The 13,147-nt window shown below is 43.2% G+C and overlaps 1 protein-coding gene across 4 annotated transcripts in view; it reads left to right on the top strand.

Annotated features, from left to right (window-relative positions):
• Nucleotides 1-10,770, top strand: part of LOC110501448 (mitogen-activated protein kinase kinase kinase 20) — a 49,681-nt gene extending 38,911 nt beyond the window's left edge. For 2 of the 4 annotated variants that reach the window (XM_021579019.2, XM_021579020.2), the window contains 2 exons: nucleotides 5,335-5,470; nucleotides 6,605-8,503. In XM_021579019.2, coding sequence (XP_021434694.1) covers nucleotides 5,335-5,470; nucleotides 6,605-6,925 — 457 coding nt within the window. In that variant the 3' untranslated portion in view covers nucleotides 6,926-8,503. Of the gene's footprint in view, nucleotides 1-5,334; nucleotides 5,471-6,604; nucleotides 8,504-10,112; nucleotides 10,158-10,424; nucleotides 10,565-10,707 lie in introns of those variants that run through there. The other 2 variants (XM_036958812.1, XM_036958811.1) reach the window with 2 other exon arrangements.
• The last annotated feature ends 2,377 nt before the right edge of the window (nucleotides 10,771-13,147 follow it).

Here is a 13,147-nt window from a genome sequence, read left to right as displayed (position 1 = left end):
ACGAGCAGACAGGGGGAATTTGTTGGTGAGGGAAAGAAAGGGTGAGTTGGAGTGCTGGGGTAGGAAATGTGAGAGGTAATTTTTTTTTTTATGATAGAACCCTTATTGAAAATACACATGATTTCACGTTTTGCACATTTTTTGGAGCACTTCACATGTGTTGATACACTATACAGTGCCTTGCGAAAGTATTCGGCCCCCTTGAACTTTGCGACCCTTTGCCACATTTCAGGCTTCAAACATAAAGATATAAAATTGTATTTTTTTGTGAAGAATCAACAACAAGTGGGACACAATCATGAAGTGGAACGACATTTATTGGATATTTCAAACTTTTTTAACAAATCGGCGTGCAAAATTATTCAGCCATCTTAAGTTAATACTTTGTAGCGCCACCTTTTGCTGCGATTACAGCTGTAAGTCGCTTGGGGTATGTCTCTATCAGTTTTGCACATCGAGAGACTGACATTTTTCCCATTCCTCCTTGCAAAACAGCTCGAGCTCAGTGAGGTTGGATGGAGAGCATTTGTGAACAGCAGTTTTCAGTTCTTTCCACAGATTCTCGATTGGATTCAGGTCTGGACTTTGACTTGGCCATTTTAACACCTGGATATGTTTATTTTTGAACCATTCCATTGTAGATTTTGCTTTATGTTTTGGATCATTGTCTTGTTGGAAGACAAATCTCCGTCCCAGTCTCAGGTCTTTTGCAGACTCCATCAGGTTTTCTTCCAGAATGGTCCTGTATTTGGCTCCATCCATCTTCCCATCAATTTTAACCATCTTCCCTGTCCCTGCTGAAGAAAAGCAGGCCCAAACCATGATGCTGCCACCACCATGTTTGACAGTGGGGATGGTGTGTTGCTTTTACGCCAAACATAACGTTTTGCATTGTTGCCAAAAAGTTCAATTTTGGTTTCATCTGACCAGAGCACCTTCTTCCACATGTTTGGTGTGTCTCCCAGGTGGCTTGTGGCAAACTTTATCTTTAAGAAATGGCTTTCTTCTTGCCACTCTTCCATAAAGGCCAGATTTGTGCAATATACGACTGATTGTTGTCCTATGGACAGAGTCTCCCACCTCAGCTGTAGATCTCTGCAGTTCATCCAGAGTGATCATGGGCCTCTTGGCTGCATCTCTGATCAGTCTTCTCCTTGTATGAGCTGAAAGTTTAGAGGGACGGCCAGGTCTTGGTAGATTTGCAGTGGTCTGATACTCCTTCCATTTCAATATTATCGCTTGCACAGTGCTCCTTGGGATGTTTAAAGCTTGGGAATTTTTTTTGTATCCAAATCCGGCTTTAAACTTCTTCACAACAGTATCTCGGACCTGCCTGGTGTGTTCCTTGTTCTTCATGATGCTCTCTGCGCTTTTAACGGACCTCTGAGACTATCACAGTGCAGGTGCATTTATACGGAGACTTGATTACACACAGGTGGATTGTATTTATCATCATTAGTCATTTAGGTCAACATTGGATCATTCAGAGATCCTCACTGAACTTCTGAAAAGAGTTTTCTGCACTGAAAGTAAAGGGGCTGAATAATTTTGCACGCCCAATTTTTCAGTTTTTGATTTGTTAAAAAAGTTTGAAATATCCAATAAATGTCGTTCCACTTCATGATTGTGTCCCACTTGTTGTTGATTCTTCACAAAAAAATACAGTTTTATATCTTTATATTTGAAGCCTGAAATGTGGCAAAAGGTTGCAAAGTTCAAGCGGGCCGAATACTTTCGCAAGGCACTGTATATACAAAAATGTGTGGACACGCCTTGAAATGAGTGGATTTGGCTATTTCAGCCACACCCGTTGCTGACAGGTGTATAAAATAGAGCACACAGCCATGCAATCTCCATAGACAAACATTGACGGTAAAATGTCATTACTGAATAGCTCAGTGACTTTCAACGTGGCACCATCAGAGCATGCCACCTTTTCAACAAGTCAGTTCGTCAAATTTCTTCCCTGATAGAGCTGTTCTGGTCAACTGAAAGTGCTGTTATTGTGAAGTGGAAATGTCTAGGAGCAGCCAGTGGCTCAGCCGTAAAGTGGTAGGCCACACAAGCTCACAGAATGGGACCGCTGAGTGCTGAAGCGTGTAGCACGTAAAAATTGTCTGTCCTCGGTTGCAACACTCATGACCGAGTCCCAAACTGCATCTGGAAGCAACGTCAGCACAAGAACTGTTAGTCGGGAGCTTCATGAAATGGGTTTCCATGGCCGAGCATCCGCACCCAAGCCTAAGATTACCATGCACAATGCCAAGCGTCGGATGGAGTAGTGTGAAGCTCGCCGCCATTGGGACTCTGGAGCAGTGGAAACACGTTCTTTGGAGTGATGAATCACGCTTCACCATCTGGAAGTCTGACGGACAAATCTGGGTTTGGCGGATTACAGGAGAACGCTACCTGCCCAAATGCATGGTGCCAACTGTAAAGTTTGGTGGAGGATGAATAATGGTCTGGGGCTGTTTTTCATGGTTCGGACTAAGTCTCTTAGTTCCAGTGAAGGGAAATCTTAACGCTACAGCATACAATGACATTCTAGATGATTCTGTGCTTCTAACTTTGTGGCAACAGTTTGGGGAAGGCCCTTCCCTGTTTCAGGATGACAATTCCCCCATGCACAAAGCAAGGTCGATACAGAAATGGTTTGTCGAGATCAGTGTGGAAGAACTTGACTGGCCTGCACAGACCCCTGACCTCAACCCCATCGGACCCATCAGGTGTCCGTATACTTTTGGTCATGTACTGTATTTCACATGGAGTTTCACATGTGGATTTACACGTGATCACATAACCTTTCACATAATGAAATCGTGTGAAACCATGTGGTTTTGGGACACTTCACATGTGGATTCACATTTTCACATGATGCCCTGCAAACAAAAGTGAGTTGTTAGGATGTCCCCGGAATAGCCACAGTGTTTTCAACTTACAAATTTGACATTGACATATGGTGCATTCGGAAAGTATTCAGACCCCTTGATATTTTCCACATTTTGTTACTCTAAAATTGATTCGATAGTTGTTTTCTCATCACTCTACACACAATACCCCATAATGACAAAGCAAAAACAGGTTTTTAGAAATACAATAAACGGAAAACGGAAAAAATGAAATATCACCTTTACATAAATATTCTGACCCTTTACTCAGTACTTTGTTGAAGCACCTTTGGCAGCGATGACAGCCACGACTCTACTTGGGTTTGACGCTACAAGCTTGGCACACTTGTATTTGGGGAGTTTCTCCAATTCTTCTCTGCAGATCCTCTCAAGCTCTGTCAGGTTGGATGGGGAGCTGCACAGCTATTTTCAGGTCTCTCCAGAGATGTTCGATTGGATTCAAGTCCGGGCTCTGGCTGAGCCAATCAAGGACATTCACTCAAGGACAGAAGCCACTCCTGCGTTGTCTTGGCTGTGTGCTTAGGGTCGTTGTCCTGTGCACTCAATCTGTGCGCTTAGTCTGTGGTCCTGAGAGCTCTGGAGCAGGTTTTCATCAAGGATCTTTCTATACTTTGCTCCGTTAATCTTTCCCTCGATCCTAGTCTCCCAGTCCCTGCCGCTGAAATACATCCCCACAGCATGATGCTGCCACCACCATGCTTCACTGTAGAGATGGTGCCAGATTTCCTGCAGATGTGACGCTTGGCATTCAGGCCAAATAGTTCAATCTTGATTTCATCAGACCAGAGAATCTTGTTTTTCATGTCCTTTAAGTGCCTTTTGGCAAACTCCAAGCAGGCTGTCATGTGCCTTTTACAGAGTGGCTTCTGTCTGGCCACTCTACCATAAAGGCCTGATTGGTGGTGTGCTGCAGAGATCGTTGTCGTTCTGGATTGTTCTCCCATCTCCACAGAGGAACTCTGGAGCTCTGTCAGAGTGACCAAGGCCCTTCAATGCTGCAGAAATGTTTTGGTACCCTTCCCCAGATCTGTGCCTCAACACAATCCTGTCTCTGAGATCTACGGACATTTCCTTCGACCTCATGGCTCATTTTGGTCTGACATGCACTGTCAACTGTGAGACCTTATATAGACAGGTGTGTGCCTTTCCATATCATGTCCAATGAATTGAATTTACCACAGGTGGACTCCAATCAAGTTGTAGAAACATCTCAAGGATGATCAATGGAAACAGGGTGCACCTGAACTCAATTTCGAGTCTCATAGAAAAAGGTCTGAATACTTATATAAATAAGGTATTTCTGTTTTTCTAAAAACCTTTTTTTGTTGTCAATTTTAGAATAAGGCTGTATGTCAAGAGGTCTGAATACTTTCCGAATGTGCTGTAGAGGAGGTAATTATATTTATACAGTAATTAATTATTCAACATGCCCCCACAACCTCTTGGTTCCCAGCATTCCAATCTTCCTGCTACACTACCATATCTGTGTCAATGACTGATTTCACCTGTATTCCTACACTTTGGACTTCAAAGTAAATCTCAGCATTGTTAAAAATACACTCAAGAAAAACGATTATAGTTATCATAGTGATTCAGGTGTAAACAGAAAATCTTAACATTTGTAATTTGGACTTTCACATGTAATAAAAGTTGTAGTTTCATGGTGTCACATTTATTTCACGAGATCATGTTTTTACATGCGTAGTTTGTTATCCCATGTTGGTTTTACATGTTGTCACATGTTATTACATTAAATTCACATAAGATCACTTGTGATCACATGAGATCTCATTCTATTGCATGTGAAATACCTGTGATCACGTGTGAAATTCACGGGGTTTTTCCATAAGGGAAGAGCAGGGTAGGAGGACGAGAAATGCCAAGAGTGTTGGTCAGGAAAGCGACAAGCAAGAGAATCAATTACGAGGAAAGTTTCGAGCATGAGTGGAAAGTCTTTGAGGTAGAGACGGGAGGAGGGACGGGAGGAGTGGGAGGGTGCAGGGACAGGCGGGAGTTTCTGTCTGCTTCACATGCCTGACATTGCCTGTTTATAAATAGTTTCTGTGGGAGCAGATTGTGTTGGCCCCTGACAGCATGGCTACCCGTGGTACGCCACACAGCCCCACCTGCTGGGCAAAGCAGACCAGACCACTCTCAGTGGCTGAACCCCATTAGCAAAGACAGTGGACTCTAAGTGTTCCTCTACTGTCTGAGGCCGTGGGGCTATCGCTAAAAAGGCAGAATCCAAACTTGAGAAATACATTCATAGCTCCAAACTTTTGTGTATAATGCATTGATGTCAAGGAGTTTAGCACAAGTGTCTCAAGTCAATGGTTTGACACCGATATTGTAAGTTGCGGAGTTGGATGTGATGAGGTGGATGATGCTTGATTCTAAACACATCTCTATGCTGTCTGTACTGTAGCTGTGAGATTGAGGCCACACTGGAGAGACTGAAGAAGTTGGAGCGGGATCTGAGCAGCAAAGAGCAGGAACTGAAGGAGAGAGAACGTCGCCTGAAGATGTGGGAGCGCAAGCTCATTGAGCAGTCCAACACCCCGGTAAGTTCCTCAGTAGCCTATACCCACTGCACAACCACAACCGCCACACACTGTGTCGAGTCACTGAACATGAACAGCACCCCATCTTAGCTCCACCTTCCCCCGTGTTGGTCACTTAGCACCACCTTCACCATGTGTCACGGTCCACGTCCTGTCCACATTGTCACAAGGAGAAGCAAAGAATTCACGTTGCTTCAGACCCGGGGTCTGTCTGGAATGAAGGGGAACGGAATTAAATGCAATGGAATGGAGGGGAAATCTAAGGCTCACTCTAAGGTTCACTGAGTCTTGCTGATGGGCGTTTGAGTTGAGTCGAGGTATTAGCTCATCGTGCTACTCTGTGCGTGACTGTCACTGAACTCCTATTGGCGATCAGTTATAATTAGAGGCCAGCGTAATTGCAACGCTGGTAATGCCAATGGTGTCACGCTGATATGGGGTGAAATGGGAGTCTTTGCTGCTTGTGTGTCTGTGCCTGTACTGCCCTTTCCTTGTGTGTCTGTGCCTGTACTGCCCTTTCCTTGTGCTGCTTCCAAAATGACACCTCGCTAGACCTTGGCCACATGTTTCTGTAGTTGCTTTTGCCTGATTTAATTGAATTTGATTTAACACATCTAACCAGCATATGACCTTTCTAGTTGGTTTTATTGGTTGGATTTGGTTTCCAAACGTCCCACATCACTAATACGTTCTATGCTAGATGCTTTGTTTTGTCCGTTGTGCTGTGTAAATTGCATGCTACAGCCATGCATTGGTATTGTCTAAACAGTGATTAGCCTGGGTATCAATTTGACATGAGTTGAAATTGATACACGCACTGTAGTGTCTGAGAACCAGCACCGTCATCCTGAGAGAGAGCCATGCTGGCTCTCCAATTGTCTAGCTCTCTTTATTCTTTGTTTTCTCCCTTAATCTGTCCTGTAGACCAATCATTTCAGTCCAACCTTCTCTGATAACCCAATTGACTGTATCTCTGAACTCTACTCTTCTAGTTTTATATTGGGTAAAAAAAAGATTTCACATTTCATCATTCCTCTTGGTGTATGCGGTCTAATTTCCCTCCCTCCTTTTCTTTCCCGTCCTCTTTTCCTCCCTCTTCTTCCCTTCCTATCCTCCCCCATCTTTCCCTCTCAGCTGTTCCTACCCGTGGCGGCTCAGATTAGCGCTGAGTCGTTCTATGAGTCTAAGACGGAGGAGTCGAACAGTTCGGAGATGACGTGTCAGATCACATCCTCCAGTAACGGGGAGGTGGAGGGGATGAGACTGCAGGCCATGATGAAGGGCTTTGGGGACATGTTTGCCTTGGACATGGGGGGCCCCGTCCTGCACTCTGGCATGCAGGTCAACATGCAGGCCAAGCAGAACTCTTCCAAGTCCAGCAGTGTCAGAGAGGGCCGCAAAATCCACACGGCCTTGGGGATGTCAGACTTCAACTGGTCAGACGACAGTGATTAGAGCGAACTGATTGGTCCAGCTATGTATGGGCCACTCAGTAGCGTCTGTCAATCAATCCTTTTGACCTGTGTCAAAACTGTGATCTTGCGGCAAGCTCCCATGCATATTCCTTCTCACGTCACTGGTGTTAGGGACACAAGCCACATTAGATAATTCATTACTAATAGTTTTTGTAGCGATCCATTTTATTTTGCATACATACTTTTTTTAAACGCTGTATGAACATAATGTATTAGAAGCCTTTCGCCTACATGGCCCTTACGGGTGTCATTTATGCCTAATGTACTGGATGTATAGTGCCATGCTGTGAAGAAAGAGCCATGTGAGCAAGTTGCAAGGAGGAGGCAAAGCTTTTATGATGGAAGTGACATTTTGCTGACATTAAGAGTGGCCAATTTTGTTCTGTATGTGGTGGAGCGTAGTTGCTGTGATTAAGTGTCTCACCAGGATGAGAAAGAACATGTTTCCCTCAGCTGACCCAGACTGGTGTCAGCAGGAGAGAGAGAGAGAGAGAGAGAGAGAGCGAGAGAGAGGAAGTTTCCTGATAGCACTGTTCAACTACGGACTTCCCTGTTCCTTTTTTCTCTATACACTGTCAGGAATCTTTGGATTTTAGGCCCACATACTATGGCTTAGTGGTGTAAAGTGCACTGTAGGTGTCTGTGTCTATCTATGTGGGGCCCCAGTAAAGTCTTGGTTCATGTGCTGGTTGAAAGAAGCACGTTACAGATGCATATCATCAAGATGTTTATGAGGTGTGTCGTAGACCTTAGACTTCCACACCTTGACAGGACTAAGTTCTCACAGACAAGGGCAACTGTATACGACCTTCAGTCACTTAATTCAGTGGCAAAAGCCCTGCCGTGTGCTGGAATCATTTCGTTAAATCAAATGATATGTGAAGTAAAAAAAAAAAAGAATCAGTATTTCATTGGAGAGAGGATGTGAAATACTGTTTTTAGAGGGCTTCTCTAAGCTAAAGGTGATCTACCAGCTCAATATGTTTGCATCTGCACCAACAGTTTTGACCACAGGCCAACGTGTGTTTAACAACCCCCAAAGCGAGCCTATTAAAGCTCACTAAATGTGTCATCACTAAATGCCCTGTAAATTATGCTAGGAGCTCTTCTCTTCTAAACATAGCCAATATGAAGGATCTTTCTGTTTGACTCCCAACAGCTTGGACCTAGGCCCTGCAGCTTGGACTTCTTTCTACTTAGTTGATGTATGTTTTTTATATACTGTTGTGTAATTATTAAACCTAGACTGAAACATCATCCATTAACAGGCTATAACCAACCGATACACTACCTTGTGTGAAAGTCAACCACTTTGTAAGGTATTTTCTAGACATCTAATGCCCAGAGTTGCAATATGATCTATGCAAACTACATCACCTTGGATTAGTCAAATTCCTTGGATTAGTCGAATAGTGTCTCTTTAATGGCGTGCCATAACTCTATCAGACCGACCACTTTTTTGACGTGAACCTATTTTGCTGCAGAATTTCTCTACTGTTCCTTGTTTCTCAATAAACATTTTCTCATTAAACATTGAACTTCCTGCTTTGGTTCTTCACTCTTCCTGTTTTCTCAAATTTCCTCTTGGTTTTCCCAGTTTTTTTGTTTACCTCGAAGTAGGAAAGAGCCATGTGAGCAAGTTGCATTGAGGAGGCGAAGCTTTTGACGATGACGTGACATTTCGCTGACACAAGAGTGGCCAAAATCGAACAACTAATCCAATAATGTCACAGTAATGTCACAAATCAAAGGTTTGTCAACCTCAAAATTCCAAAAGTGGCCACAAAAAAAATAAGAGTGAAAATATTTATGCCAGGAGAAGATTAATAAAATGTGACTGGTGTTAGAAATATAACTTCAGATGAAAATATATATATATTTTTTTACATGTAAAACCTGAAATCATCCTCGTATTATATTAATTGATTTGCATCAGACCCATGTTCACTGTAGTCCTCAAGGATTCAAATACACATATAATTAATGGCAGAATTTCTATAATTAGCTAATTAACAATACACTTGTACTGTATATGTTACACTTGCTGACAATGCCTGCTTAATTGCCCCTGCGGGGAGTGAAAATCGTATTGGATTTGAATTTGTGGTGTAGCCACTGGCATACTAGCCAATAGGTTTCCAATGCTTGTCCACCTCTATAGGATAATCAACTTGCTACAGTATACTCCCATTCCACATGGGGGCAGAGTGGTGTGAACTACTGAACTCTTCTTCCCTGTAAAAGGAATTCCAATGGCTGAGCAATTTCTGCTGACTTCCCCCCCTTTCCCCTCCTCTCATCAATTAAGATCTGTTTCCCTTTGTCAACAATATGCTTTGGATTTTAATAAACGATGCAAGTCATTTGTGAAATACAATATGGCTGCTCGAAATGTGATATTATGTCACTTTAATTAGGCAATATCTGAAATGGAACTTTGGCAGTAGGGCAAGGGAGGGTTTTTGAATGTGTTTACTTCCGAACCGTACCACTGGAGTAGACGGAAAATGCAGCTGGGGGTGAGGGAGTTTAGGAGGCTGCAAAGAAATGTATCGCGCTGATTCTGAAATGGCCCGCTTTGAATGTGATCTGTTGAGATTGCCATTCAGCTCAGTCTCTGGGCTGTTATCAGATGCCGTGGGAAGCAAATATTGAATGCTCAGATTAGCCATTCATTTTGTCATCTATCCCCCGGTGCATTGCTTTTATCCCCGCATAGCAGCCTCATGATCATCATGATGAAATCTTTATTTTAGCTGGCTACTTTCTGCTCGATTACACTTAATGAACAGTAAATGATTTATCATTGAAATGCATCATGAAAGAGCAGTCAGATGGACATTGGACACATTTTGGTTTGAGTTAGACCATTAGGACGCAATCATCTTGATTGCAGACCACAATAGCTACAAACAGCATTGTTGTAATGCAGGGTAAACTTGACTTGGAATGAGGCATTTTGTGTTTTGACACGTATGCTGTATGTAAATGTACTGATTTTATACTTGCACACATGAATGCTAAACTCAAGATTTGTGTTAGACTCCAAACATCAAGACTAGGCAGCACACGTCTTTCTTTGAGCTGTACACGTCTGTATGATATGACCACTGGAGCAGTATTCTCTGGTACTATTTCGGTGCTCTCTCTTTTTTTCCCCCACGCAGCTCCTTTCCAACCTTCATATTCATTCCTGGACAGAGGAACATGTGGTCAGTATCAACAAATGTCAATCGACCACTTCCCTTTGTCTAATTAGCCATTAAGCAACCACCATGGCTCCGGATGAACGGCTCCATTTTAATATGAATGCTTTTCCAATTCCATCCCCGCATTACTTTTGGGTACAGCAGATATTTGGGGCGGGTATGTTCACCTTCTAGATTTCTCGTACTGTAGGTATGGTCAACTGAATGAACCCGTCATTTTGGCGTGTATGTCTTTGTGCTTTCATTTGCATTTGTTTTCCATGTTCTCAGGGGAGGGGGCAAGTGGCATGCAGCTGTATGGTGACCTGTTTAAGGAGAACCACATTACAGGCAAGAGGCTGCTGCTGCTCACGGAAACGGACATGCGAGACCTGGGGGTCAAGTCCAAAGGTCACATCATGCACCTCAAGGTACCATTCTACCTTTCAAACTAACGTGAACTAGCCAGTCATTTAACAAGGTGTCCAAATGGTATAATTATTTAAATGTAGCTATATGGTCAAATGTTTAAGACCTATGTATAAGACTATGTATAACTTGCTTTCTCCAACAGAGGGAAATTGAGAAGCTAACCAATGATTACACGGTGCTCTTCCACTTCCCTCCACTAATGAAGGTACTGCGTGTCCTTTCTCTTTGTTATGTAATGGTTGGCATTGTTTACTGTTGCAATATGCTTTCCTGAAAATCTCTGTTCCACAGGATGAGTGTTCAGAGGAGGAGGAGGAGAGGAGGAAGATTGTTCATCTGGAGCTGGTGTTTGGGTACCACTGGAAAGCGGGAACAGGTCACTCGGTAGGTTTTCAATGGACACTGAAAATATTCTATGACAAATAACCAAGATGTCTTGGAGGGAATCGGTATGCGTTTTCATCCAAATACAGTCATTTTGTAAAATATTTTGTCAACTTTAGTCTCAGCTCTGGTCTGGTTCAAATGCATATAGGAATAGCTAACTAGCGGTATTTAAAAATAAAAAAAATCTTACTCTTTTAAATTTTGTCAGGGTTAATACCTGCCTGGCACCCAAACAAAATCTTTATCTTTACCCCTCTCTAACAATACCGCTACAACTGGTGTTGTCAGATCCGATTTAAAACTGGTATGTCAAGATGGAAATATTCCTTCAAGATGCTATTTCTCTAGGTAAAGATGCACATTATGGTCCCCATCAAACTCAATCAAACACTGACCACTGTTACACTGAGCATGCTTTGCCTTCAAGACATATCCTTGCAAGAGAAACAGATGAATAAATATTTCATCTAAAGCCATGCATCCCATCCACCCCCACTTGCTCACCGTCCTTTGTTAGAGTCTCCAACGGTGGAGAAAGGCTGCTTCTCCACTTGCTGTTTGAATTTAATCAAAAATAGCCAATTTAGTCAGAAGTCGTTTTCTTTTTAGAAAGGCAAATGTTATTTAATCTTTCAGCTGTTCATTGTCCCATCATAAATAGTCCCCTTTCAGTGCGTTCGGCGGGGCTGAAACGAGCCTGCTAATTGCCTCCCATTTCTTCTGACATGTGGTGGTTTAGTGTGTAGAAAACACAGCAGGGAGAAGGAAACAGGAGGCTGAGAAAATGAGAGCTAATTATTTTCCCCCTGCCTGGTGTCAGGTTCCATGTCAGCCTTGTTTTTACAAACTGGAAGGTTTTTGCACTAAATAAAACAAACCCGCACTGCGTTTTTTTCCCGCCCCTCTTTGCTGGCGGTGTCATGGAAGCAGCTGCACTTCTCAAAGACAAAACGAGGGCCTGCGATTGTGCGGCCACCATCTGACAACCACTGAGGGTCCCCCACTAATGAGGATATCACCGCGCAGCCAAGAGAAAGGTGCTGAATTATGTATGAGTTGCCATTAGACCAGACGCACTCCGGTCTTGGGCATCATTACCAGACATTGTTTCTGCTGGAGTGATTAGACCAACAAGTGGACCTGGGGGCCCTGGTGCGACTGGCCGGGGCCGACAAGGGGCCGCTGCCTGGTGTGTCTTGGAACCCGAGCCTTCCTCACGCTAGCTCCCCCTTTGAGCCCCGGTCCAGCCCCTGGGGACAGTGTAGGAGTGGGCTGAGACTCCTCAGATGAGTGTGTTAGTGGCCCTTCTTTGATGTCTTCTTCTGTGATCCCCACACAATAGATTGGCCCACACCGTGAACCGTGTGTGGTTAAGCAGTGACCTGTGGCTTCATATGGCTGGCTTTTGGGGATGGCAAAATCATTACTGCTTTGTCAGCATGCAATATTCAGCAGGAGTATGGGGTTTGTTCAGATTTGTATTGCCTGGTGGGGGATTTGATCCCTTATGTGCCTTGTGCAACAGTGATCGAACTACCGAGTTTATTTTCACCTAACTGGAATAACATTAGCATTACTCAAATGTGTATTTCACCAACAATAGCACCAGGTGTTAAGGTACTGCAAATCATATCCCCGACAGGAAATAATACATGCTATCCACCATAGCAACTTATATTTACCCCTGAAGTAAAACAAATGTCTCTGCAAAGATTGATGGGTTGTTCACATTCTCATTTACCACTTATGTCATCCTTCATGCTATGATCATTCAAGAGACATGCTATCCTTTCTGTGATTCTGAGAGCACATCAAAAAGAGTGTGGGGAAAGCAATCAAATCGCCAAACAAAATGATACATTTGTCTCAATTGAAGGCAACTCACAGTGGATACTAGGTGAAAGCAGGATTCAAATCTAAATGCACAACGTAACTTGCGCTTCTGTCCCGTTTGATGATGATTTATTCATAGAAATTCATGTTTACATTCCCGGAAATGTTCAATTCCAAGGAACAACCTCTAGGCTGTGCTGTTGGTTTAGGAAAACATGCAGTTAGGTTCTCAACTGGCAGCAGTTATTTCATGTTTTTTAAGTCCTACAATCTGTCATTTTTAGGACTGCAAATGGAAAATGTACATTGAACTTGACGGAGATGAAGTTGCAATAACGTACATCAAGGATGTGACCTTTAAT

Source organism: Oncorhynchus mykiss, chromosome 22 (assembly GCF_013265735.2).
Source record: "Oncorhynchus mykiss isolate Arlee chromosome 22, USDA_OmykA_1.1, whole genome shotgun sequence".
Classification (NCBI taxonomy): domain Eukaryota; kingdom Metazoa; phylum Chordata; class Actinopteri; order Salmoniformes; family Salmonidae; genus Oncorhynchus; species Oncorhynchus mykiss.
The sequence above is the reverse complement of the archived record's forward strand: the minus strand, read 5'-3'. Positions and strand labels throughout refer to the sequence as shown.